The 27,551-nt window shown below is 41.4% G+C and overlaps 2 protein-coding genes across 4 annotated transcripts in view; one reads left to right on the top strand and one right to left on the bottom strand.

Annotated features, from left to right (window-relative positions):
• The window catches only part of scaper (S-phase cyclin A-associated protein in the ER), a 61,604-nt gene extending 40,772 nt beyond the window's left edge, over positions 1-20,832 (top strand). For all 3 annotated transcript variants that reach the window (XM_023287786.3, XM_023287787.2, XM_035956067.2), the window contains 8 exons: positions 4,515-4,638; positions 6,312-6,541; positions 8,178-8,333; positions 10,761-10,995; positions 12,498-12,647; positions 18,463-18,654; positions 19,753-19,801; positions 20,075-20,832. In XM_023287786.3, the coding sequence (XP_023143554.1) occupies positions 4,515-4,638; positions 6,312-6,541; positions 8,178-8,333; positions 10,761-10,995; positions 12,498-12,647; positions 18,463-18,654; positions 19,753-19,801; positions 20,075-20,172 (1,234 nt within the window). In that variant the 3' untranslated portion in view covers positions 20,173-20,832. The remainder of the gene's footprint in view (positions 1-4,514; positions 4,639-6,311; positions 6,542-8,177; positions 8,334-10,760; positions 10,996-12,497; positions 12,648-18,462; positions 18,655-19,752; positions 19,802-20,074) is intronic.
• Positions 20,833-22,269: 1,437 nt separating this feature from the next.
• Positions 22,270-26,764, bottom strand: isl2a (ISL LIM homeobox 2a). Its single transcript, XM_023287801.3, has 6 exons — positions 26,509-26,764; positions 25,923-26,112; positions 25,348-25,607; positions 24,485-24,771; positions 23,542-23,709; positions 22,270-23,023 (listed from the first exon to the last, which is right to left on the bottom strand). Exons 1-6 carry the CDS (start codon positions 26,747-26,749, stop codon positions 22,907-22,909), a joined length of 1,263 nt encoding a protein of 420 aa, XP_023143569.3. The 5' UTR covers positions 26,750-26,764; the 3' UTR covers positions 22,270-22,906.
• Positions 26,765-27,551: the final 787 nt, after the last annotated feature.

Here is a 27,551-nt window from a genome sequence, read left to right on the forward strand (position 1 = left end):
ATTGCAGATGCCTTGTCCTTCTGTCTTCAATAGGGGTCACTGGAGAGAAGAAGGGAAGAAAGACTAGTGTTGTGTACTGCTTGCAAATGGTCTCAGCCATCTAGCTTCATCTGAGTTTTAAAAAACAAACAATGAAAAGAGCAGAAGCACTAGTCTATTAATTTCAGTAGTAAAAGTCAAATTCAGATGTTTGTACTCTGATGTTTTCGTCACACCACATGATGATAGTTTCCAGTGTTTTTTAAAAGTCATACAGAGCTGTGATGGTAACAGGTGAGCTACAGAGAAAGGTTTAGCAGTGGACATGCATGTTAACCCAATTTGTATTTCCACCTCTGTCTCACATGACCTGGTGTATCCTGTGAAATCAGACCTGCTACCTGTGGTTTTATTTCAGGATGTTTTCCACCATTTGTGAGGCTGTGTGTATGTATTTGTGTGTGTGTGTGTGTGTGTGTGTGTGCATTCGTGTGCATGGTGCTGTGTGGCGGCTCATCAGATTTCTCCTCCTTCATACCTGGCCAGTGTGGCACGACAGCCAGAGTAGATGTCTTGGAAGCACTCAGGGTATCGGAGAGATCAACACCAGAATCAAATTAAATGTCATTTAGATAGCAGTGAATGAAGGGATTGTTTGACAGCACAAGGAAATGGATTTGCTCCTCACCTTTTATTTTGGCTTAGGATTCTTTTTCCTCCCCTGTTTAAGAGGCAGGGGCTCAACCTGATCTGGAAGTTAGTCAGATTTCTACAGCGCTGCTCCCGTCAGGCTTGACTGCACACATAGGAAACGCACAGAAAGGGCGAGGAATGTGAGACTCAGGTTGAGGAGCACAGATTTCATGGTTGATAACTCAAGGCAGTGACAAAAAGCATAAAGAGCCTTTTACATGCTTGTTGTCCTGTTGTCAAATGAGCACAGAGTTGGCCATTTACCTTAATAAATGGATTTTGATGAAAGATAGACACAATCCGTAACCGTGCTAGAGAAACAGCATTTATGGTTGTTACTGGTGGTTTATTCCAGAGAGCTAACAACTAGTAAAGTCTGGGTGCTTTTGTGGACAAATTCTTTGTTTCAGAAGGTTTTTAAGTTTTCCTCTCCTGCCTATCAGAATTTTCCTAAAAATGAAATGATTATAGAATATTATCACAAGATTCCACCGTATCGTAGGTTGGCCTGCTGACTATCAGGACCTCAGGGGCTGCATATGGGCCACACAGGATCAGGTGTGTTCTATCCTTTTACCTCTTGGCCTCATTTCTTTTTGGGTGTGAGTACCTTTACAGGTAAAATGGTATTCCCCACTGTATAAGGTTAACTGTTAGTGTAAACGAGCAGATTACATTACTTAATTATTCGTATCTTCTTTTTATCAGCTTTAAATCCCTCTTCCAACTCCGCCAGTTACAACTTGTGACAGTACTTCATTGCTTGTTCTCAAAGCGCTAATGCAGTCAGCGAGTTGAGAGAGATAGCGATTATGTTAATTTTGGGATCCTGTTAAGCGCAATCTCACCACTGTAATGAGAATCCCATTGTGGTGTAGATGAAGGAATGTGGCCTGCTTAGATAGACTGGCACACATCAGTCCCCCAAGTTTTTTTTGTGCAACATGAGAAAGAGCGTTGTGGCACTTTACCAAATTGTTCCTCAAAATCTTTGACTCGAGCTGTCACTGAGGGGTATTTAGATAGTGAGATTCCCAGAGAGGTTGGACTATCAGGTGTCATGCTCATCAAGCTCAATTAGGTGGGAGGAAACCAAAGACAGATCAGTGTGATGGTTCATTGTGCAAGCTGGTGTAAGGGCATAACTCAAACATGCCTCTGACGGCTTCCTCATTTGTTCAGAGATGACCAAAGACAAGCCTGATTAGCTGTGTTACAAAGCAATTGCATGCTCATTACATGAGCAGCTGAGTGAATGGAGGGCCAGATCTGTCTTGCCAGAAGTTAAGTGATTTAATTAGATTATGCTAGTCAGGTCAGGGAGACGGTATGCAGCCATGTCTTGAATTAATTTTTAAAGTGGTTTGTTACAATCCCAACCCAAACCCACAGTTGCGTAGTAGTGTTTTAAAGCATTGTTTTTTTTTGTAATAACAAATGTTACTTTCTTTTTTAAAAGCTCAACTTTTGCTGCACCCTTGTTTACTGTATACATGCACTGTATGTAGGGGAACTCCAAATACTATACCATGCCTGTCCCAGCAGACAGTGGACGAGAGTCTGGGTACACCCTGGACATGTCACCAGTCAATCACAGAGCTGAAACTCCAACTAGCAGAAACAAAATCAGTAAACCTATTTTGCAGCAGCCAACATGAACACGGGCTATACCAAAACACCTACATTTTTTGTGACAAGGGGAACACTGTCAAAAATCATTGCACCGTATACTAAACAGGGACAAACTGGATTTGAAAAGCTGAAAACGCTCCAACAGGTCTCCACTGGGGACACAGTTGATGGCATAGCAAGTCATGGCAAAACTGCCAGATGGAAACTGCCTGTGTCCAAAGACAACAACCAAAACTATATGACAATGCAGTAAGTAAATCTCAATCCCCTTGACTCTTTTTTTTTTCTTCATTTATGATGTCATACATAGTCTCTTTAAGATTGTTGTTTTTGGGACATTTTCCACCCTTTCTTGGCAGAAGAAGGGAAACATGAAGGAAGTTACCAACTTTAATCAAATACATTTTTTTATTCCACTAAACTGCCAGGATGCCCTTCAGTAGTGCAATTTTTTTCCACTGGGACTGCATATTTCACACAATAGTCCAATCTGTTTAAAAATCACACGAATGGTTTCATGAGCACCAGGACGAGTCAAAGAATTTTCATACCCTCTCCAATCCACTGATCTAAACCTTTTGTAAAACTTGACAAGAAGTTCACATTTCAATGTAAATTACCACCTCGTTTATTCCTTTTTAAAAGAACTGTTAAATATTGCATTATACTCAGCAGAGGACAAACATATGGCAGATGGTAACCCCAGAATCTCAATGTAAGTTAAATGTTATTGACAAACGTTGACTTTTTCTCACTGAGACAGCTCTTCGATATAATGAAGTCAGTCCTACATTTCCATTTATTCCCTGATAAATGATATGATAACCCTACTGTTGTGCACCACTTTACTCAACGGGGACATAATGTCAAATACGACAAGAGTGACTAAAGTAACTGTTCTCCTTTAGAGGAATGTACATGGAGGTTACCACCGTTTCCATAAGCTGTGTGAAGCTTATAATTATACATTCGTGAACAAGTATTTGAGTTGTCAATTTGGTATTTGCATAGAAGCTGATCTGTTTCCCAAGTTCTCTCGAGAATCAGCGTCTCTGAGAATCTGATGCTGCCTGACTGCACACAAAGCATAGTTTGCTTGGGTTCTCATGTTACCTCACTTCTTGCTCCACAAAAACTTCCCTGTCAGCGCACTTTAACTGTAATGAACTTTTTCCATTGCTTTTAAGATTTTATAAAATTGTTCCCAATATAGCTGCTGCAGTACTATAACAATTTGTAAGAAAGTTCTTAAGGTGATCTTTTTTTAGGTGCTCTGTTATTGTTTCAAGTAGTTCTTGTCACATTAACACCACATTCCATGTCTGACAGCTTTACACTGCAATGTCAATAATGATATGGCGAAGCGACCGATCTGCCCGCTAGCAAATGCAAAGCAAAAACCAGAGGAAGTTATCGAGAGACTTTGGTGAACCTCCACCTAATCTATTTTTCTTTACCATGCCAGCGTGGTTTGACCGAAAACGCACAGCAGATGTGAAGGTTCGGTAGATATCAAAATGTTTACCAGTTGAAATAAACATGGCCTACTTTAGGCACTGGAGAGGCGGATTCCATTCTTCCAACGAGCAGATAGGACACGCTATTCCTCCAATGGCTAAAATATACAGTTGTCAGAAAATATTAACTGATGAAACGGGGCAAGGGGGAGTAGCAGTCACAGCAGAATGATTGGTCAGTTATCAGAAGCATTAATCTTCTCTGGGGCTTGTTTTAGAGTAGACATAATACAGAGGCACGCTGACTGGCTCAGCGCTGGCTGCTGCCTGGCGGCTGTGAGGAGCTGCTAAGAAAAGTAGTTTTATCTCTCCAGCGGAAATGCTGCACCATCTCTACCAAGATGGGACTGGGATTGCACTCAGCACCTCTGAGGGTGGATCTGGTGAGGGGAGTTTCCACATAAGTAGCTGATATGAGTGTTTTATTCCTCAAACCAGCTTCCTTGCTTGCGCTGTCAGTGAGATATGCTTTTGACTGGTGAAGACAAACTGCACCCTTAAAGAACCACAAATACAGAAAAGTGTGTTTGGTTTCCTGGTGCCTGCAGATAATCTTGTCAATGCCCAGGTCACATTTACATCCCAGCAGTAGTGTTTTTTCAGTTACTTGCAAGGAGTGAAGCAGTGTGCCCTGAGGTTTGTTATATTTCACACTTGTGAATAATATTTTTTTTTCTTATCTGTCTCTGTTAGATCTCTCTGTGCTGCTGTAAATATCTACTACCTGGCATGTTCCTGCTGTGCCCTCAACTGCTCCTATGTGCTGTTTAGCAACAAGATAGTCCTCCTCATGGACCTGCTGCTGCATCAGCTAACAGTAAGTAAACACACAGGATCAACAGCTACAGAATGTTTCTTCGATGATGCAATGAAATATGAAGGTTTGCATGACTAGTGTCTGCCAAACACAATATTTTAATTTCTATAAAGTAGATTAACTGGAAGAGACATGCTCATTGTATTTAAATACAGGATATTGTAAGATAGCCATGCAGAAATTTTTCATTTTTCTTACCCGTTCCCTGTTTTCTTTACCTTTATCGATTGGCATGCACTACTCTGACCACAGAGAAAGCCCTGCCTTTTTGCTGGTGTCTGTCACTGCCACAGTGTTAATGAAAGACAGAGCAAGACACAAACTAGTGAGTAACAAACCGTTGCCCAGTCTCTCCACAGATGCCTCCCAACTGAGGGAATGTGAGAGCACAGTCAGTCAGGCTGCATTGCGGCGACATGTCAGCCCATATCCTTCAGCACTCTGTAAGAAGGCCTGTAAACATCAGCTCACTCCAAACATCCAACGGTGGCGGCTCACTGGGGCCTCCTACACTCACAACACAGACAGGACAAGGCACAGGCACAGGGTTGTGGTGCATGCATGAACTCTACTGGGGCTTCCTTCTCCAGTCGAGTTCCAATCCAAAGCAGTCGTATTTCCTTAGGGCTCACAGGGAGAGGTTAGCCTGTATGCTCCAGTTTATATAAAACATATCCCAGCAGCTGCTCTGCTGACTGACATATCCAACAGCACTGCAAGAGATGAACCAACTTTTCTGCTTGTGTTTGCTACAGATAAAGAACTGAGCCCAAAATTACTCATGTGCCTCCTCAGCCCTCTATAATGAGCTGAGATTTAGTTTTGTTTTTTTTTTTTGTTTTTTTTTTTTAACACAGATTTGCATTTGTCATTGTATTTATAGACATGAACATATTCATGTGCATGTCTGTGTTTTGGTATGCGTGTGTGTGAGCAATAGAGTCAAGCGGTGGGGGTTGCACGGCCATATGAGCATGTCCCCTTTTAATTAGATTTGCGGAGAATGTCGGTGGATTTACCTATGCTGTCAGCATTCACCCCAACCATTAGACCAAATGGGAACATTTTATGTTTGCAAGGTCCCACATTAAACAGTGGCACTATATTTTAAATGTGGACCTCTGCTTTCATGAAGTTTGTCTTGAAATGCAAATGAGAAGAGTGCTTGTCTTACTACTGTGCTGTATATGTCCGTCTACAGCCGTTTTATTTGGGCTTCTATCTTGTCAGGATGTAGCCAGTTTATAGTCTGTCTCTGTTTGTTTACACCAGCTTTGTGTGGCTGACAAAGGCTGTAAACAGCTACTATATGACTTTATTGTAGCCATTTCAATTCTTAAGACTGCGGTTTACTAATTTGTTGGCTGAAAGTGATGAATAAAACCTGCTAAACTGTAATGTACCAACAAGCCTTTTTCTACTAAAACAGGACATTTAACATTTGCTTCTGCATTAATAAAATGGCATTTTAACTCAGCGCTAAAGGGTAAATTGGCCTACTGCAATTTAATTCTACACTGTTGATATTATGTCTAATGGCATGCTGTCAGATTCCTGCTGTAGTCTCTGAACTTCAGAGTTTATTAAAAGACCGATAACCTGGCGATATAAATAACAGGTTTATTAATGCTTCAGTATACTGTCCTGTGTTCATTGTGTTTTTTTCTTAACAGCTGTATGTCCCAGATGAGGACAAGTCTATTTTTGGGCGCAGTGTGAACAAACAAGTCTTTGAAGGTTTGACAACAGGCCTGCTTCAAACCATCGCCACCATCCTGGGGTCCCTGTGGCCAAATATCTCTGAGTCTTGGCAAGGCGAAAACACATGGATTTCCTCCCCAGATACCAAGGTCAAGAGCTCTGCCACAGAGTCCTTCAACACTCGCACACAAGATCTAATCAGGTATTTTCCCTTCAATGTTCTGTGCTGCTCTCGTACCACTTCTCATCCTCCTGCATGGCACCTCTTTTTTCATCTCACAACCTTTTTACCTCCTTTAGTATATCCCTCCTCCACTCCTCTTCACCGGGTTGAGAGTTGGTCAACCTCTGATTTCCTCAACAACATGCCTTATGTAAAGAATAGGCTGACAGAATGTCAGATCATTTGGAAAAGTTCCAAGTGGTGTCTTTTTAGAATGGGAGTAGTGTGAGAATGAGGTGTATTCTGGCATCCCTCCAGCATGTACTTTTTCCACACATTCAGTACCACATTTTAAGTAAAATCAGTTTCTGAGGGCAGGGTCACAAAGTAGCATAAACAAAGAGCACTTCCAAAGCTTTGAAAGGTCCTCTTGAACCTGGCGTTAAAGCCAGCCATGTGGGTCTGGGCTGTAGGAGTCGGGGGTCTGATGGAGAAATGTGGACTGTGAGGAAAGGCAGGCCCGGCCGTATGAAGCCTTTTGGACTAGTGCAGTCTTTCCACTGTCCCTCCCACAAGCCATGATTCATCTGGATGGAGCAGCTGCACAGGCCCACCAATCTCATCCACTGACCCAGTCGTAACCCTAGAGACAGAGGAGGGCCTGAGAAAAATTGTGTCGTCAGACGGATAATCCTGAGTACGAACACAAGATTTACCTCAACTGTCTTATAATGTATATGTGAGGAAGGACAAAAGATCAAAACATTTTTAGCTTTTGCAACACTCCCCCATTATGCCAACCTATATATCAAACAGAGAGGAGATCACTATTTCCTTTCTGCTCATTACCAGTTCCTCAGTTTGCATTTTCAGTGCTTTTAGTCCCCTATCAGTGCTGTAAATATTTTCAATGTACATTCATATTTTGAGGCACAAAGTGGAGAGTTCGACCACCAAGCAGGATGTCAAACAGAGAGTAGGCATTGGACAAAGCAGCAAGTGTGAGGAAAGATCCTTTCAACCCAAGTAAAGCTGTGGAAGAGGATCAAGACAAAGCAAGGGGACTTGGTTCAAGTGTCAAATGACCTGTAGTGCAGGTTCAAAACTGACATAATCACCTGTTTTAAGAGGACACCCGTGAGTGACAGTTTCAACAATAAAGGCATGCGAGAGAAGTAAAAAGTCAAAGCAGTGATTAAATGAGGAACTGTGACTTCAGAGTGACCACATCAGCGACTTAAAGGTCTTGATTGGCAGCTATAGTGCTCTCTAGATTTTCTTAAGTTGTTGGTGCCCGAAGGTCCCGGAATACCGGAGCTTTGAGAAGACTAGCCCCAGGTCAGCAGACTGTCAAGGGCCCAGAACTGGGCTGGCACAGGGACCACAACAGTCCTCTAATGACACTATTAGCAGTGATTTGTGGCTGAAAGAGTACAGGGAACATGATCATGAGACCTGTCATTGGCAAAGACAAATTGAAGATATCACAGTAATAGCAGGGGGTGGAGGGCTTAGGTGAGGTATTGGCTTTCAGCTGCAGTGCTGTGGAACTATGCACAGTAAAGGTCTTTGTTTGCCTGTGTGAGATGAGCTTTTTATAAAGAAACTATTTAACTTGTTTTAACATTTAGGAACTAATGCTTGTTTTTTTTCTTTTCTTGTGTCTTTACTCCAGCTACGTGGTAAACATGGGCTTGATTGACAAGCTCTACGGGTGCTTCTTGTCGGTCCAAGGTCCTGTAGACGATCACCCCAAGATGTCTGCTTTCCTTCAGCAGGCCTCAGCTCTGCTACACAGCATGTGCAAGCTGTGCTTCGTCGTAACCGGACGGTGAGCCTGTCTCTCACTCTACTGCACACCTTAAACATCTCTGATCTCTTGATCTTCCTCTAACAAACACACACACCTCTCTCTTTGCAAGTAATGACAGAGACTAAGTCACAGTCAGTTCTTTAATGTCAGGAGGATCCATAAAGACGGGGCTCATGGTTACTCAAACAAAGACTGTGGTTCCTCTGCAATCAGCCAGCAGGTCATTTACTCCAACCAGAAAGCTGGCTAAGCTGTCGTTACCACAGATAGAGATAGGCATCTACTTGACCCAGCGCTCTGTCACTCACCATAAACCTTAGCCTGCAGTGTGGGGGGAGCCCACCCACGTGTGATACGGTGACCTCCACTCAGAGAGGTTCAGTGGCGCCGCTGACAGAGGCTAAGCACACAGTCACACCAAGGGACATCAGCACCACAATTTCTGACTTCAAAGGAACAGAAATGCTCAGCGTAGTGGCAGGGCCAGATATTATTTTATGCTACATTATTATAGAATTTGAAGCAGAATAACCAGGATGCATTTTAATTGTTATATTGATTGATTGATTGATTGATTGATCGATAGATCGATAGACCGATAGAGCTTTATTGTCCTCAAGGGGATATTTGTTGTCACAGGCACTGTCAGGTACATAAAAGATACACATATCATGGACAATTGAGCAAAGGACAATAGGGCAACACGCATGCTGGTGAGGAATGGGTGGGAAACACACTACCGGTGATTGAGAGCAGCAATGGCAGAGGGGATAAAACTTTTGCTAAAGTGTGCCCGTTTCCACCTAAGAGTCCTGGAGGGGATGGTCCGGGTCCCTGCTGACTGTCCGAGCCATGCGTGTCACAGCTCTATTGTTGAGATGGAAGAGGTCCTTGGTGGGCAGATTAATAATTTTGGATGCTATATGTGTTATTTTAGTGAGTCTACTAATCTGGGTAGCAGTCGAGCCATGACAATCTAACTGTTCTCGGTGCAGTAACAATGACCATGTCACAATGCCATAGTAGACCATAGCTAGAACTGTTCATTGTAGAATAATTGTGAGAAAAAAATTGCGATCAATGCAGCAGCCAGAAGGTTCTGTTCTATCTAAGCTCTCTGTGTGTCATATATATATGAATGCTCAGTGGACTAGTAGAATATTTGGGCCATGCCAGTTGCTGTGTCAGGGGATTATAATGGCATTAGGAGGCTGTGTTCTTGCCTAGCAGCATATTTCACGCAAAGCCTGTTGGCTAACATCAAGTATCAGCATGCAGTGTAGGTTCCATCCAGAGGTCACACACCCTCCATTCTACATGGCTGCAAATCATAGCTGGTGCTGCTGCGGTAGTCTTAAATTGTCTGTCTCTACTAGCTGAGGGTTTTCTCAGGAGTCCTCTGTGTTGTCACAGAGAATCCTAAATAACATCACTGCAATAATTACTTTCATTTTCTCTTGTGTGTAAGGATTTTTTTGTTTGTACCATGATGCTTGTTTTCTATGGTTGGATTCTCTATTCAAACCTCTTCAAAAATCTTCTGAATTTCTTAGCATGAAAAATTCACTTTAAAAAACTTAGACCAGTGGAATGTTTAAACTTTGGGTTTGTTGGTTCTTTGACTTATTAAATAGAGCCTTTTATTCCTCTTTCCTAGCCACATTATCTCCGGCTCTGTTGTTAAATGTATTGTACAGGGAAGGGATGATGTTGCCAATCCCTTAACCAACAGGGTGGCATTTTGTTGGAGCCAAACAAACATATCACCTTGAATCCTCTCAGGCAGGCTTTGATTAGATGTACTGGAGCACTCAGCACCTTGTCAGACAACTCGGTACAATCTACCAGCTTGAAATCACTGCCATGAGCTTCACGTCATGGCATTACTATGTTTACTGTAGGAGGAGTGAGAGCGGAAGAGTTAATCTTGAGCCTTGAAAGTCCCAGTCTTTCGCTAATCCAGCTGGCAGTTAATTGCACTCAAAAAAGTGAAACCGCTTCTTACATGCAAAGAGCGAAAAAACTGTTATTCCACGAATCAACCAGAAGCAGACAGAAGATGAAATTAAGGGTGATCCAACGTATAAATATGCAACACATTTCAAACTTGGTGCTCTTCCACTTGCAGTTAAGTCGGATAACACGGCAGCACTGACAGAGTATCTTTTATCCAAAGGAAAGTCATCTCTAAGCTTTTGTCTGATGAGTAAACCTAGAAGTCACTGAGGTCTAGACTGCTTTTGTGTCCTCAGTGTTGCAGTGAATGAACAGTGAATATGACACCAGCAACAGCAGAGAGTCACTAAATAATATTCAAAATATCTGCAAATACACTATAATGCTAATTGATGTTTTCTAGTTTGTTATTTGAGTCCACTTCCTAATAAACTCCTCCAGTTATTTTCAGTTTTCCTGAGCACGCATTCGCCTTCTCATCTTCTTTAGTGCTCCCACTATATTCGACAATAAACGCCAGGACCCGACTGGATTGACGGCCCTGCTGCAGTCCACAGACCTGGTCGGAGTGGTGCACACCCTGTATTGCATCCTGCTGCACAGCTTCTCGCCGGAGTCTGCTTCCCAGAGTCAGGAACCTTACGGCCCCGGGGTCATCCAGGTGGCTTTACAAGGCATCCGCTTCCTCAACAGTTTTGCCCTTCTTGACCTATCTGCCTTCCAGGTAATAATAATGCGACAAAAACAAAACACTAAATATATTCTGTTTTCACAAATACAAAATATCACATATGTTTTAGACATTTAGATATAGATTTTTTTTCATGTACTGTATGATGTTACTATTCTATGCATATTTTATACAATGAAATTATTAACAATAAAAGTTTTTTGTGGGGAATACTTGATGCCTTAACGTGAACTGGTGTCATGAACAGTAACAGGAAGTTAAATGCATATTGCAAACAGCAGGCTTTCACCAAATATTTAATTATCATCCCTGGGTTTAATAAATCTGTATACATGATCAGATCAAAGGTAGTTCCTTTGTTAAGAACCATTAAACGAGGAGTTGCTCCCTTCAGGACAAAGATGACCTGTGGACATAAACACAGGTGCCCTTTGACCCCAGGTCATTTTTTGGGGTTGAATAGAGTCTGGTGGGTCAGCAGTTAGAATGGAACACGAGTGATTATCACTGTATGCAGGGCCATACATTACCCACCCCGAGGAGGAGAGGGCGACAGCTTCACTGTGCTAAGTCACCGCATAGACTGAAAGCCACGAGAGCAAGCGAGAATGCTGTTAATTATTTTAATGCCCCGGGGTAATTACTTTGAAGCAGCTTCCTCTCACTGACCCGCCACATTCAGGCAACTCAAAACAGCTGGATATGAAAGCATTTCACTGCCAGAGTTTTATGAAGATTTTAAATAATCTTTCTTTTTTTTGGCCGGGAGTTGTAATCACCTTGTGTTTCGCATTACCTCACGGCAGCAGCTAATATGTATTTGCAGTGGATGGTTGATCAAAATTCAAGTCGTTAACTCGCCCTGCTGCCGCATCAGCTCCCAATAATGTGTTTAGAAGGGAATTTCAAAAGGGTCCAGTGCAGTATAAATTACTGGGCTTTGCAGTGGTTGCATTTTGGCAGAATATGCTGCGACAAATCAGCCATCCTTGAAAATCAATGTTAAGAAAATAAAAGTTCACATTGAAACCAGAACTGCCTTTTTCCGTCTTTGCTTAGTAGTTTTCCTGCTTTCCTTTTCAAACTGCGAGTTCATTTTTATTTATTTTGTTTTTCAATCGCATAACATTTTGCTTTTTTGTCTGCATCTTTTTTATATGGTTCAGTGATTTTAAATTTGGAATCCTGAAACAGCATTTAGCTTCTCAGGTATTGTGTTTATGGATGTTAAAAAGCTAACACACCCAAACTTCCAGTGCAAATTGTAATGATCTTATGGTGCTTTGTCACACTGACATGTTTAATAAATACTGTCTGTGAGTTGCTCCTAGCATCTCATTTCTGAGGGGGATTGGGGTGTTTAAGGGCTGGATCCCGTTTGATTTGCTTGTATGCTTACACCAAGTACATTCTCACCAGTAAAACATCTAACTTTTTATTACTTTGCATTGTTACTGTGTTGAGCTCTATGTTTTCACAATAAGGCTATTTATGCTTATGATACACACTAACATGGTTTGTCTGTGGCCTGTCAGTCTGTTCTAGGAGCCGAGGGATTGTCTCTAGCTTTCCGACACATTGTCAGCTCCCTGCTCTGGTACTGTACCCAGCATTCCTCCGAAGAGCTGCTGCACGAAGTCATCATCTGTGTGGGATACTTTACCGTCAATCATCCTGACAACCAGGTAAAACCAGCTTAAATCTACACTCACACCAAAAGTAATTGTATTATATTTTCAGCTTAACAAAACTAAGCTACCGTAAAGATATATATTTTTAATCGCCATCAATAATGTTAATAAGTATTGTTATTTAATTGTTTAAACATTTCATATATAAGATTTAAATAATGCTATAAATTCTAAAAAGCACTTGTGAAAAGAAACTGATTTTACTCCTTAGGGTTCCAGTAAATTTGCATTTTTATTAATAAATCTATATATTATTTTCTCTATTAGTTTTGTCAGTCAATCAACAGCTTTAACACTGACATATATTGTACTTTGGTAAACTGAATGTTTCCCAGACTTTCGTAAAATGAGCATTCTGAGTCAGAGAATATTCAGCCTTTTGTCTTGGAAAGTATTAAGCAATTAACGATCAAAATATTTGCTGATCAGTCTAATAAAAAAACTCATTTAATCTACTTAGTATTTCAACTCTACTTAATACAGTTAGTCAGCTACGGAAATTGTAATAGATTTTCTGTCATCTGTCTGCTAATTGTTTAATTACATTTAATGCTTTTGGTTGTGTAAAGCTGTCTATTGAGTCAGAAGAGCCTAGTAATATCGTCTTATTGTTCTTCTCATGCATTATTTGTCAGAAAAAGGGTGTAGTTTTGTAATCGTAACAACAAGCACCTGTTAAAAGATTCATGCCTTGGCACCTTCCTGCTTTTGGTCTGTGTGTCGTCTATTGTTCCACAGAGTGACCTATTGTTCCCTCCTGGTAGAGTAGCGCAGTGTGCTGGCCGCGGTGTTACAACTACTTAGGGGGCTCTATGGAAGTGAGCAGGATGTGATGAAGCAGACCTGGCTGCTGTGTAATTGGCTGTCATGCATGGTCCGTCTACCGGGCCCCTGATTAGCCATGCTACAGTTGGCTGGGCTTTGATTAAGCTAAGCCTGTCCCACATGGGCAGCAGCACAGCTTCAGCCTCTGATATATCATTTATGCCCACACAGTCGCAGTCAGCGCCCATCACCACAGTTTATAGGCTGATTACTGATTCTAATTTGCCAATTTTTTATTTCTCGTTAAAACGTGCCTCCTCCTGTCTGTCCACTTTAGCCATCCTCTCTGCTATGATCCAATCTAATTATTCTGATGTACAGAATTAGCATTTGTTGGTCATTGTAGATCCAATTTGCATATTATATTGAATAATTGAATGAGGACTGATGATTAAATTAAGCGTGTGACAGACTATTCATCTTTGTGCTCCCACAGTAACGTTAACAGGGCGGCTATGCTCTGTGTTTTGTAAAAATGACATTTGTATGTTGCTAATTTAATGCAAAATCTGTCATTCTTTCACATTGTTTGTATTGCTAGTAAGAAAATTTTGGGAGAAAGCCAAAAAAAATCATCTTACCTTGCTTTTTGGTATGAAAAAAGACATATTTGAGTATAGATTGTCAGGAAATAAGATCCCACACAACCTTCACACAGAGTTGATCTTTGCCAGTGGTCCAGTTCCTGGAATGCGTCCATTCACTTCTGCACCAAGATGGATGGCGTTAAGGAGAATATTTAGAGCAGCTTGAGCTTTTCTCAAGCTAATGTAAGCATTGGCAGAACACAAAAGCAGCCCGATCCGGGGCCTGTGCGGTCGCATAGACTGCTGATTCACTGTCAGCACACCAGCTTTTGTTTATATATATGCTCTAGAAATAAAGCTGCTCATAAAAAGCAGAACTTTGAAGCAGCACTATACATAGTGATGTATTCCCTCTGCTCTAGAGGGGCATGAATAATTCACCTTGTCACACAAAAAGCCATTGGGAGAGTGACATATGTAGGCTTGTGTGTTTTTATAAGTGCATCTCTGGTTATGGTGGGGGCCACTGAGCCATGTAGCCATATGTTTCATTGTCTGTTGGGTGCATCGACAGAGACCTTTTGACAAAACAACACGGAACAAATGCAACCTATTTCGTAACTGACATGTAACTGGTCCTCTGTTTTCACTGAAGAGATGCGTACCGGTAATCTCCTTGTCTTTAAATACCGTGATTCATTTGTGATTCATCCACAGTGATGATCTGTTGAACCTCTGAGCTGACGGGACTGTAATTGTAAACTGGTGACATGTTAACCCACCTGATTCCTGCTTGCTTTTTAGAAAGACGCAAGTAATTTCAGAGTGTGGAAATCTTAAGATAACTTTGGGTGTTTCTCAGTACATGGAAAACGGCCACACACACGCAAGCAGAGCCACACACGAATACAGTTATGTCCATAACACAGACGCACACACAAGCAGGTTTAATTTCAGGTAGCAAGTGGGTGTTTTATAAATGTAATGGGATAGTTCTCCCTGTACCAGCTCCTGAAATTACCTGACTCCTCTGTGCTTGTATTTCGTAAACTGTTTTCTTTATGGCATCACATGAGCTATGGATCGTCACTCGGCTGAACATCCCACACACATCCCCAGAGCTCAGCCTTATCTGTGGGGTCAGTCCTCTTCTTCCCATTCTCTTTCAGGGCGTTTCCTCTGCCCTGCAGGCCCAAGCCAAGCTTTAGGCCTGTAATTCCTGTTAACCTGATGTTGAAACTCTTCCTTCAGCAGTCCATTACTGCCAAGACAACCAAGCCCTCACTGCCTGCAGGGTAAGTGCAGCTCGTGCAGACCATTGGGAGCCAGCAGTGAGGAATACACACTCTGTATCACCCAGCAGAGTAAACAGAGGCAGAGAAACACACAGACACACACACACACACACACAGACACAGACACAGACACACACACACACACACACACACACACACACACACACACACACAAACTGGCAGGAGAGTGCCTGATTGTTAGCTCGGTAGATGATTTACACTCTGCTTCAAGGGTGAACGCAGGTCCAACTGACTTTAAGTGAAGCTGAGGACATTTTTATCCTTGCAAACCTTTCAGTAAAGAGTTTCCATTTGTCTGTAACACTGTCGTCAGGTTAGTTTCAGAGCAGAATTATCAGCAGTCAGATCTGGGATGGAATGACAGCGTCAGCTCATAGAGATAAATAAAGAGTTATTGGGCTTTTTTGTGTTTTAGGGGACTTTAAAACAACTGACAGTTACCTTAAATGTCAAGTTGGAGTGTCTTTGTCAATGTCTGCATCACCACCAGCCAATTGTCTAAAGGCAGTTTACACAGCGTCCTGTGTACGTCTCAATAAGCCATTGTAAATGTTGTAAGTAAGCACTAAACACTTCTTTGACTAGCGTGGCTTTGTGCTGTCTGCGGTGCTGCATGTCTTATCAGTAAAGGAGTTCCACTGGATCTGGTTTATATTGTGGATTCAAATGTCAGATATATGGCCTTACTTTGGCTCTGGTTCCTCCTGAGGTGTTTTGTGCTGTCTAGACTCAAAGATGAATGGAAATACCTCCGCTCATGAAGAATTGTGACAGTACAAATATCTGATTATATTTGTGCAGTGAGAAATGAATAAATAAGTCCATGCTGCAGCCTGATGAGTACAGGCTAGTTATGTTATTTGAGACTTTGGCTTTATTGTGGGTCTGGATGAAGGCTGTCCCTTTTTTTTTCCCCCCATCTCTGCTTTAACTTTGGGTTCTGCCTCGACTGTGGGTTTTCCCAGGCATTTGTTTGTTTCAGAACATTAACTTTACACACTCTTTGTTGTCATTGTGAGGAAGTTATGTAATGAAAGCGTCATAAAACCGTTTGAAAATGCCAGGTCTCTGAACTTAAGAAAGAGCAGAGCAGCCAAGACACTTGAGATTTTACAGGGTCTGCATTACATGTGGACCAGATGCATGGATTCAGACGCATGTTGTTAGTTTTATGATGTCAGGCTTTAGGCTGCAGATACTTCAGCTGAGCTGAGAGAAGAAACACTACGGCATAATCTGTGGTTGGAAGCCATTTCGGTTTCTGGTGTTGCTCTTCACCTGGTAGAGGCGTGGAAAGTTGGCAGGCGACTCTGTTTCTACCTCCAGACTCTTGCTGCCACCAGGCTTTGTTTTATGTCTTTGTGCGTCAGGCACTTGAGGGTGGACAATTTGTTTAGGCAGCTGAAGATGGAATTGTGCGTAGCGGAGGATTATGAGATCGCTGGGTGATTTGTGGGTTGGATCCCCACAGACCTCCAAGTCAAACATGCAACACTCGCTGTGGTGTTAAATTATGACACCCCGACATAAATGCTCTGGATTAAAATGCAAGAATGAAGAGATTCTTAGCTTTTGCAGAATCGTAGTTTTGGCTTTCTGCTGAATGCAGAAGCTGCTGAAATTTATGTGCCCCCATTGCCAGTTTGTCTTTGGGCAGCGTAGCAACAGGCAAGATAACATGATGATGTATGATTTAGTGGAAAAAGTAGCATGAAAATGCTAAAACTACATGCTGTGAAAATAAGCAGCTCTACATTTGAAAACATCCAGAGCCTGCTGGGTTTTTTTTTTCTTTCTGCAATGATAGATTTGTCCCGAATTCCTTTGTGAAAAAAATAAACATACAAAAATTAAAATACAGAGTGAGGAAAATTATGAGATTTTGTTCTGTTACAGTTTTTATATTTGTATTATATTAAAGACTATCCTTCAGTTCAGTACTTCACTGTGACACATACCAGGACGGAAGCAAATTATACTTCCTCGTAACTTCAAAAAATAAACACTTAGATTTTTCGTTGACAAATTAAAAGCTCTTCACATTCTCAAGTATTTGTAATGCGTTAAAGGTCAGACTGTTTGACCTGTCCATGTGGGTTCTTTAAACAAATAATAATAGGTAATGACACTGTTTTGTGTCCCTTTGAACTCCGCTGTAGAGGACAGCTCTGAGAAGCTTCGCCTCGAACTGATAAAAGCAGTGAATTATCGCTTTGTTTATCCTGCTGCTCAAACTCGGAGTGCATTATCAAAGGAGAAACCAATGGAAGAGTATTAGAGACTGTATTTTGAAAATCTTGTAAATCCTGTGAATTTATGTCACTGTGACTTGGGGACCTCACCTTGCCCTTCTGGTTTTCATTGGTGTTGAACCCCCCCACATTAGTCCTGCAGTCTGTACCTGTAAAGCAGTGGAGCATTTTTTTCATGCAGGATTTAACATGTTGACCTTGTGGCTCTCAGACGGGTGCTGATGGTCCTCTCAAGCTCAGGGGAGATGACCAGAGCATTAGGCTGGGGACCCCTTCCTTCGCAGCAGCCCCGTTTCTAATCAAATGAGGCTGGGAGTGATTTGGTTTTAATACTGGTGGCCCGGATGTGATGGTGTGTGATTGACGGGCCGTGATGGAAAGCAGGATGTCGGCAGGGTGAAAATACCACTAATGGTATTGCTCATTTCTTAAAGTGGGGGTGGCCACACTGTTGGTAGAGGTTTGCTCACCCTGTCTTTCACCCGCCGCCCCACCCCTTCGTACCCACGTTGCACTGCATTTGCCCTCTCAACCTGAGCTTCACTCCTGCACCGACTCCATGCCGGTGTTGCTTAAGAAGCTTAACACAAAACTTGAAAGTGAAGTCTCAACCGCTAACGATGACATCATTTCACATGTCTCATTTTCCCTCTTATGTTACAGCAGCTCTGCTATTGCCGTTTTGCAACAAAACATCCCATCATTGTGTTTTATGGCCTGTAATTGTGCGGTAGGAGGCCGTGCCCCCCAGGTCTCCTCCTAATGGCTGTTTGTGTGTTGTTTTAGTGGCAGATTTACATGTGGGAGGGGCACGGAGGCTGTGATTTACAACCAGCAGTGCCACTGACTGGCTTAGTGACTGACTGGCTCTGCTCCCTGTGTGTTCCAGGTGATAGTGCAGTCTGGCCGCCAGCCCAGCGTGTTGCAGAAACTGTGTCAGCTGCCCTTCCAGTACTTCAGCCACCCACGCCTCATCAGAGTGCTCTTTCCCTCCCTCATCTCCGCCTGCTACAACAACCCTCAGAACAAGGTCATCCTGCAGCAGGAGATGAGCTGTGTGCTGCTGGCCACGTTCATTCAGGTAAATAAGGAAACCTGCGTCTACTTTGCATCTTGACACGCTTAAATGAAAAATGCAGTCGTTATGTCAAGACCAAAAGAACGAGTGTTGTAGCATAAAAGAAAAACTTGGGAATAAAGGAGGTGTCTCAAGCTCAAAGTGAAAAATATATTCAAAAATATACAGGGTGGATCGAAAGTAGGCTTAAAGTTGTTTCAGTATTTGTTTCACGTTATAGATCTTATTTATCCAGACCAGTTATCCATATCCCTTATTCACGTTTAGGAAATGTTATTACGCCTTTTTTATGGAGGGTTTTTTTTATAATTTTTTACAGGAATTGTGAGCAGTAGCAAACAAATTAAATCAAGAGCAAAGAAAGTGGATCGTAAAGTATTAGAAGTGTGAAAAAAATGTACCTATATAAAGTGTAAGCCTACTTTAGGCACACCCTGTATATATTTAAAATGGCACAAATGAGCAAAATATCCTCTTTGGCCTCAAGAGTTTCATGCCCCTAAATAGAACATCCAAACTCGGTTAATCTTTCACATCAGAAGGAAACCTCCGTGCATCAGCTGATTGACGACTGCTCATCTGCCCCCCGGTGAATCTCTAACACGCAGGCTTTTACAAAGATAAATGGTTTCCTTCACAGTGGATTTACCTGCCACTGGTTCAACTCCCAGTAAACAGCTTGTGTCCTTCATCTTCCTCCTGACAACAAGGCCCTCGCCACTCTGTAACCACCACTGTTTAGACACAGATTAACTCCCATTCAAAGGGAGACAAGCTATTGTCATTTCTTTCAAACAAAGCAATAATGCATGGTATCTCGCCCCGCTGCCCTCGCGTCTGAGTTAACCTCAGAAACATTCCTCCGAGTGGAACAGTGTAATCCAGGATGGTTCAGCTTGCTGAGTAAATCTCAGTGAGATGGAACCTGTGTGGCAGCTTCAGATTTTGCTTGAATAAATTATGTTTTCATTCCTGGAAACTTGTTTTATTTAATTAAGGTAAGATGAGCCCAATGAAATTTCATACGAATCATTCTAATATTACATAGACCTGCAGTGTACTTTGGATTGTTAGGTGGTGCTGACATTTGTTTTCTCCCAGGACTGTGCTGCAAACGAGAAGGAATCAGATACTAAAACAAGTAAAATGGGTAAGTTATATTGAAAATAACAAAACAATGCATAAACTGTAATATTTTGAATTCTGCAGAAATTTATTTTAATGTTTGTTTATAAAAGGTTGTTATTTTGCATGTTTGTTATTCCCCCAGTCTATTTGAACACTAGGTTTTATGATGTTTTTTTTAAAAAAAATTTTTAGCGCTTGCTTGTTTGGGTGAAATTTTACACTCACTTTTAAAAGGATTACGAATTTGTGTGCGACACCCGGTATATAATGTAGCTGTTCTCTTCTGTCTGTACAGTTTCCCAGCCACTGGATTACTGTGAACTGTCCAACCGCTTTCCAAGAGATCAGTGGGACTCAGCGCTGCAGTTTTTTCTCAAGAAGCAGGAGGAGTGATGGAGCTGGAAAAGCACAATAGAACCATTTCTAAAGACACTAACATGTGGAGGTGTTTTTTTTGTTTGTTTGTTTGTTTGTTTGTGACTTTAAGTCTGAATAAATATTGTGTTCTTCAGACTTTGTCAAATGTTAAAAGAAGCCTTATCGTATGTGTTGGTTCATCTGTTTTGATTTCCTAGAAATCAGATTGACGGTTAAGAAGAATTTTGCACAAAATGTCTTATTTGTACCTTGCAGTTAGAACACGCACAAATACTCCATATGATGTCTAAATAAGCCACATATTTCTCTTTGTTCCTGTTGTAGATAGAAATGGTTCCATTTTTCAAACAGTGACTGTCCTGAACCTGAAGTATTTACTTCTACTGTAATTTATGTTTTGCCAAACCTTTCCTTCAATACTGTTGGTGTTCATTTATTGTGTTTTTGGATATTTTTTGAATGTGAATGGCCAGAATGTTTTCTGTGTTCTACCTGATGCCAGTTCCAAGTTTAACGACCTGCCTTGATTGCAAATATGTGTTTAAAAGTTCTATTTTTCAAGTTCATATTGTTTTCTTTCCATTCTCTTTTTGTTAGAAGGCACTTACAAATTAATATAATTTATTGAGTTATTTACCTTCATAATTTAAAAATAAAAATACTTCTGGTTATAAATCACTGTTCTTCAGTTTTATTACGTACAGAATCTGCAAACATTTCTACTGTTGGTCTGGCTTTGTGGTAACATTGACTTGCATAATGAAGATGTGTTTATGTGGTTTAGGAATTATTGGACAATTGCAATTTGTAGATAACGGATTCCATAATTGAATGTCAAAGCAACATAAATTACATGTGAACTGGTGTGAGCCCTTAGAAACTGGCACCTTTTAGGGAAAATATGTAAAAAATATCCATATATATTTTGACAGTATCTACTTTGAATAACAACTGTGGATGAAGCTGCAAAAGAAATGGTTAAAAACAAAACTTTCGTGTGCTTTTCAAATCACTGAAGCTGCTCTAACTATCTTCCATTTTTTTCCAATTTCAGATTGAAAGCAGTGTTGAAAGGTTGGGAGCTATTTAATATTTATGCTGCCAAAAAATTACCAAAATATGCTTTTCAAAATTCTATTTATTTTAACCTTTTTTCATGAGAATACCATTGTACAACCCTGCCTCATATTTTTTCTAATTAACGTTCTCCTCCTGTTTAATCTTAATGCTCACAGACTAAATATTCCTCTGCATGTCTGAAGCTCTTTAACATGATTTTTCATTTCAGACTGACTCCCCTTCCTTTGCTGATAAAAGCCGATCCTCCCCAACAAATTGTTGAGGGTGTAGTGTGTCAGTCCCGGGCTTGACCTGCCTGCTCTCTTGTCCAGCGGCTATTTGTCGCTCAGGATTCCTACTGGAATGAAAATAAACTCAAGACACGCCAGGATGCGTCCTCGGGCTGGGAGTCCTCTCGGAGCTGCGGCGCGTTTTGTTGTGGATCCATTCAGCGGATCCTTTGCAGGTGATGCCAGATGGAGATAAGGAGCCGCCGGTGACTCTGTCTAGACTTGCAGCCAAACTGTGGGCCTCAGGTGTGTATGACACTGTGACATTTATCTCTAAAAAAGACTAATTTTATCGTTTTATCACTATGGAATATAACTGGACTGAAACATTACGCACAATCTGGTATTAAAAGAGTTGAAGGGGGTCATAATAGTAGCTGATGTGGTCAGAATATTCAAAAAACTAACAAGGAATCGAATTAAGCAGGAGTCCACCTATTGTGTCTGATTCATTGACCCATGACACACAGGCCAAATGATTCCTTCTATCTTGTGATCCATCAGTCATTGATCCACTTGGCACAGAAACTGAACAGGTTTTCCCAACTTAAACAATCTGCTACTTACCTGTTCAGTTGCCCAGTTTTTTTGTTGCAAAGTTGCACACCCAAAAAAACTGTTTAACTTAACTTTTGCAATATTGAGTTTTCCATTTCCCGGCACTTACTTGCATTATAAAATGCTTTTGAAAACTGTTTTCTGTCTAAACTGAAGAGCTTCTCCAAATCTTACCTCCACTTTAAACAGCACTATAAGCAGCACATTCGTTTCCATTCCCCATAAAACTGATTTATTTCTCCGACCATAATTAAAATTCCTCTGCACGTTTATGGAACAAATGGATTTTGCATGCAATAATCAATTGTTTTATTGATAAGATCAGCTACGTCTGTCCTCATAATAAATAATAATAACTTATTTTCTTGGAGAAAACGCCAACAACGCGCATCTCTTTCTCTCCCTCTCATCTGTTTCAATAATTTACAAGAGTGAAACTTACAAATCATGCACATCTACACAGCTTGGATTTTCCTGACAAACATACTGTAAGCAGTCAGACCTCCGGAACAGGCTCCCACCACATATTCCCATGGTTTTTTTTTGTCCAGTTCAGGTGTTGGCATCGTGGTAGAAAAAAGGCGCGTTTTTTCCCAGAGCTGGAAGCCCAAAGTGTCCACCGTGTCCCTGCCGAAGTGCCACTGAGCAGGACAGTGAGATAAAACGCCCGGATGTACAGTCAGACCTCCAATCATATCCTCCAACCCGAGTGTATCCTCCAGCATAATCCACCCTGCATGGTCCCTGTTGGGTTTTTTTTCTTGATTGGACGTCGCTGCGTTTTTGCGCATTCCTGTGTGGCTGAGAGCTCCGGGGGCCTCCAGCTGACCCCGGGGGCCTCCTCACGTGTCCACGGGACTCGGCACCATACTGTTCGGTGTGTCCGGTAACTGCGAGGACAGAGAGGTCACATCACTACCTGAGGAGTTTCCCAGAGAGCCCGACTCGGAGAAAGACACCTGCAGGGGAGAAACAGCGAGAAGGTAAATCAGCTGGGTGTAATGATAAATGTTTGATGCTTTAAGAAGCATTTCTGAACTGAGATTTCAACACGTGAGGAGGGTGGGAGCTTCAAATGGATGTGGATATATTACTCTTTTTTATTAGTTTGTCCACAGTATGAGGGCTCTTTATCTATTAAAACGTGAAAATGTATCACTCCATCAGCCTCTGGAGACTCCATCATTTCATTGATATGACCAGTATATCAAGTGACTGGGGAATGAGTTTGGCACAAAAGCAGCATTTTTCCCCACTGAAGACTATAATTTTGTGATTATTCTATCATCTTTTTAACGAAATGAGGGCCACCTTTAGCTTGATCACAAAACTGATGTCTTGACTGGACCACCAGCTCAACCAGAATTAGTCCTTAGAAATAATTAATTTTAATATTATTTTTTATTGTTTCTATTTATCTGTTAATGCAGGCCTGGTATTCCAATTGTGTCATAATTTGTTTCTGATATAATCCTACCAGTTGCTGGAAGGCAGGCTGGTCCAGGTCGGTCTGCAGGGCGAAGTCGCTGAGGGTTTTCCACGGAGGCTGGTAGGTTTGCACCTCCACAGGATTCCCCTGCACGGTGTTGTCGTGCCGGATGGGACTGCCTGCCACCAGAGGTGTTCCTGTGAGGCCCTGCAGATTCTACCGGAGGGATAAAAACACACATTTCCTTCAGATATTGGCTTAAAAAACGGATAAAGTTACTTCAGGATGGGGGATATTGTGCTTTTAAGCCACTTGAGATCAATAAAAACTAGACTATATATTCACTTTTTTTATCATAATGAGAAAAGCAGCAGACAACAAAATGCAATTGCAGAAAAGTATTGAATTTTATGATCAATAAGAAACATCTAATCTGCAGAAATGCACAAAAATATGATACATACATTAAAAAATGAGGCTGTGGAGCAGCGCTCTGCTGTAAGTGGATGAAGAGGATTCTTTTCCATTCTGCACCACCAAGTCCTTTAATTCAATTTACAATTATTTTCTAATTAATGAAAATCCACTATAAACTGGAAGTGGGAAAAAAGAAAAATAGGCAGGTATTGGAGACTAAAATACTTCAGTTTATAACTTTTAAAAATTCTGATTTGCGTAATGAATCATATAATTTTCTGCGTTTTTATTCACATTTATCAAAAAAATTGGTTTTATTTCTGTTTGTGCTTGTTCTGTGGTAGTTTTTCTCAATCAGTATTGTCATTTAATTATTTCTTTCTTTGTAGCAACATTATAGAACACATGAACATAATTTGCTGGCATGCACATCCAGACATACTGTTGCTGAGTTTTCCATATTTTAAAATGAAAAGTGCAACAGAAAATTTGAAAACAGATGCACTGAATTTGGGGATTTAAATTTGAGTTCTACATTTTTTAAAGTTTAGTGGGAAAAGGTGTTTTTCCTCACAGTTTTGTCGCTGGGTTGCTGCTGCTGGAGCTGCTTCATCAGGATGGACCTCTTCTTGTCCTTGCAGCGCTTGTTCTGGAACCAGACGCGGATCACTCTGGGGCTCAGGCCGGTCATCTCCACCAGCTGCTCCTTCATCAGGGCGTCCGGCCTGGGGTTGGCGTTGTAGCAGGTCCGCAGGGTGTGGAGCTGCTTCTCGTTCAGCACCGTCCGGACTCTGGTGGTCTTCTCGGACTGTTTGTGAACGTGGTTGCGATGATGAGGTGGGTGCCGGACCGAAACTGGGTCTGAGAGTAGAGCAAAAAATAAAGGAAAAAAAGGCTACTGTTTTACGTCTAGAAATAGTAGACAAGAAATTAAAGCACCAAATAGCCAGTGGAATATAGAATTATCACAATGGGTCGTATTTGAAAATATAAAACGGGCTTATTTTTAGGCTGCTGTAAAGTCTTTATGGTGCCAAAGACGCAGGAAGTTTAAATCTTGAGGTCTAACAATAAAAAAATACATATTATGGACATGTCTGGTTCAATACATGCACTAAAAATATTTTTTCTGCAGACCTATATGTAGATTCACATAAAAGGATTATGATTATTTAGTGAACTCAGATTTTACCTTCAAAATTAACACAAATTTGCAAGAAATGCAAAACGTCCTGCATAATAATAATAATAATGAAGTATCTGATCTGATATGAGTTCTGACAGCTGTTGACAATAATAGTAATAATAATAATAATAATAATAATAATAATAATAATAATAATAATAATAATAATAATAATAATAATAATAATAATAATAATAATAATAATAATAATAATAATATTTCTGGTATGTGCAGAGAGATCCAGCTCGTACCTGAGATGTGCAGAGGTCTGCTGTGGATGTTCCCGGGGCTCAGCGGGCTCCCTGCAGAGGCCCTCTCCACCAGCAAGCCGTGGTCCGCCCGGCACAGCAGCTCGTCGTCCTGCAGGGAGAACTCGTCCCCCGGCAGGAGGTGCCGGCTGCACACCGAGCACCGAAAACATTCCATGTGATACACGTTGTCCCGGGCTCTCATCACCAGGTCGCTGCTGCAGAAGCCCATGTTACACTTTGCGCATTTGATGCCAAATAACCTGGAAAATGGAGCACGGAGATGCAGCTACTGGTGCCATGCTGATTTTGGATCATGCATCGGACAAAACGAGGTCAAAAACTATTACTTTCTATAATGATTACAGGAAAAGATTTTTTAAAAAATTAAGTGTGCAACAGAAATCTGAAGTTTGCGCAATTTTGCTCACTTTCATTACCGTGCGTATTTGACACTGATATGGGTCTTAATATTATTTGATCTCAACGTATTTGGCCTTCCACATTGATTTTCATCTCATAAATATATGCCATAATAAGCCGAAATAATAAGAAAATAAAAGTCAGAGCACTCCTACCTTGCGTAATCTCTTTTACAGTAAGTCTTTCCGTCCCGGACGAAGCAAGTGCAGGTCTCGTCCAGATACTGGCTACACTCCGCGCACTTGAGGCAGGCTGCATGCCACTCCAGGTCCGGGGAGACTCTCAGGATGTACTGGTCGTGTATCTGACTTCCACAGCCCACACACATTGCGATTCCCGACTTCTCTGCGGAGTGGGAACGCGTTAATGCAAGGCTGTGTGCGCTCTTTTAATCCTCCTGACATCCCCGTTAAACCCCTTTTAATTTTATGGAGAGAATATTGTGCACAACAAACATGTAGGTCCTTCAAAAATAATATTATGGAATTATTATAAAGAGGCCGCGAGAGTTAAAAAATACTACTTTAGACGCATGAGCACCCCCAAATGTTATAAGTTTTATTTAAGTCATGTTAAGGATATTCTATTATTATTAAATGTATCACAGTTTTCGGTCATTTTTACGCACAGATGCACATTTATCCAGCGATTAATTGTGCAGTTTTGGAAACTAAACACCGGCAAAAGTGGAAATAAAAAGCCACGTGAAAAAAAGAGGAAGTGGAATAAAAAGTGTCTTACTTTTGGAATGATCCCCCATATCATCCAAGAAAGAAGTGTTGAGCAGGATATCCACCATACAGGAGAAGCAGCCGAGTGCAAGCCGACAGATGGGGAAGAGGAGCGGCAGAGGAGAGCGTCTCGTCCCTGCTGGATGATAAACTTGTATTCCTGCTCGGAGAGGTGGGGAGAAAACAAAGATCATCGACCAGTGACGTCTGCAGACCTGGACCTCTGTGGGTTCGGGGAGAGAGGGTGCCATGCAAATCTCCTCCTGCGTGGACCCCTGCTCTTTCTTTTTCTTTCTCTCTTTAAGTTCTTTGGCTTTCTTTCACAGCATTTGTGTTTATCTCTTTGTCCATGACACATGTCTATATGTGAGTTTTCCTTCTTAAAGTTGCTGAACACCTAATAGGAACATATCAAGTGTGACTTTACTTGCAACTGTTGTTATTTCCTTTTGGTTTCACGTTCAATTAAAATTTATTTATGGAGCAAATATGTGTTATTTATGACAAGCCATTTATATTCCTATGATGTTGTCTTTTCTTAATTTTGCTGTGTTTTTTGTAGTAAGGCCAGCATGTTGGGATATTTAGGATATCGTTTTGAAATAGTTTTTTTTAAAAAAGTTTTATTTTGCTAAGTTCTTATTACAATTCATATTATTATAAGATTGAAATTTGGTTAAATTTTGGTTGCATACTGTATCCATCCATTATCTATACACCGCTTAATCCTCACTAGGGTCGCGGGGGGGGGGCTGGAGCCTATCCCAGCTGACTCGGGCGAAGGCAGGGGACACCCTGGACAGGTCGTCAGTCTGTCGCAGGGCTACATACAAAGACAAACAAGCACTCTCACATTCACACCTACGGGCAATTTAGAATAATCAATCAACCTCAGCATATTTTTGGACTGTGGGAGGAAGCCGGAGTACCCGGAGAGAACCCACGCATGCACAGGGAGAACATGCAAACTCCATGCAGAAAGATCCCGGGAAAGCCGGGACGCGAACCAGGGACCTTCTTGCTGCAAGGCGAAAGTGCTAACCACTACGCCAC

This window comes from Amphiprion ocellaris, chromosome 3 (genome assembly GCF_022539595.1).
Source record: "Amphiprion ocellaris isolate individual 3 ecotype Okinawa chromosome 3, ASM2253959v1, whole genome shotgun sequence".
Lineage (NCBI taxonomy): Eukaryota > Metazoa > Chordata > Actinopteri > Pomacentridae > Amphiprion > Amphiprion ocellaris.

Excerpts from the sequence above, each read along its gene's own strand:
- isl2a (XM_023287801.3), bottom strand. The coding sequence starts at position 26,749 with ATGGCACCCTCTCTCCCCGAACCCACAGAGGTCCAGGTCTGCAGACGT. Across the intron at positions 25,608-25,922 it reads TGTAAAAGAGATTACGCAAG|GTTATTTGGCATCAAATGCG; the intron begins GTAGGAGTGCTC and ends TCCATTTTCCAG. Across the intron at positions 24,772-25,347 it reads CAGACCTCTGCACATCTCAG|ACCCAGTTTCGGTCCGGCAC; the intron begins GTACGAGCTGGA and ends CTCTACTCTCAG.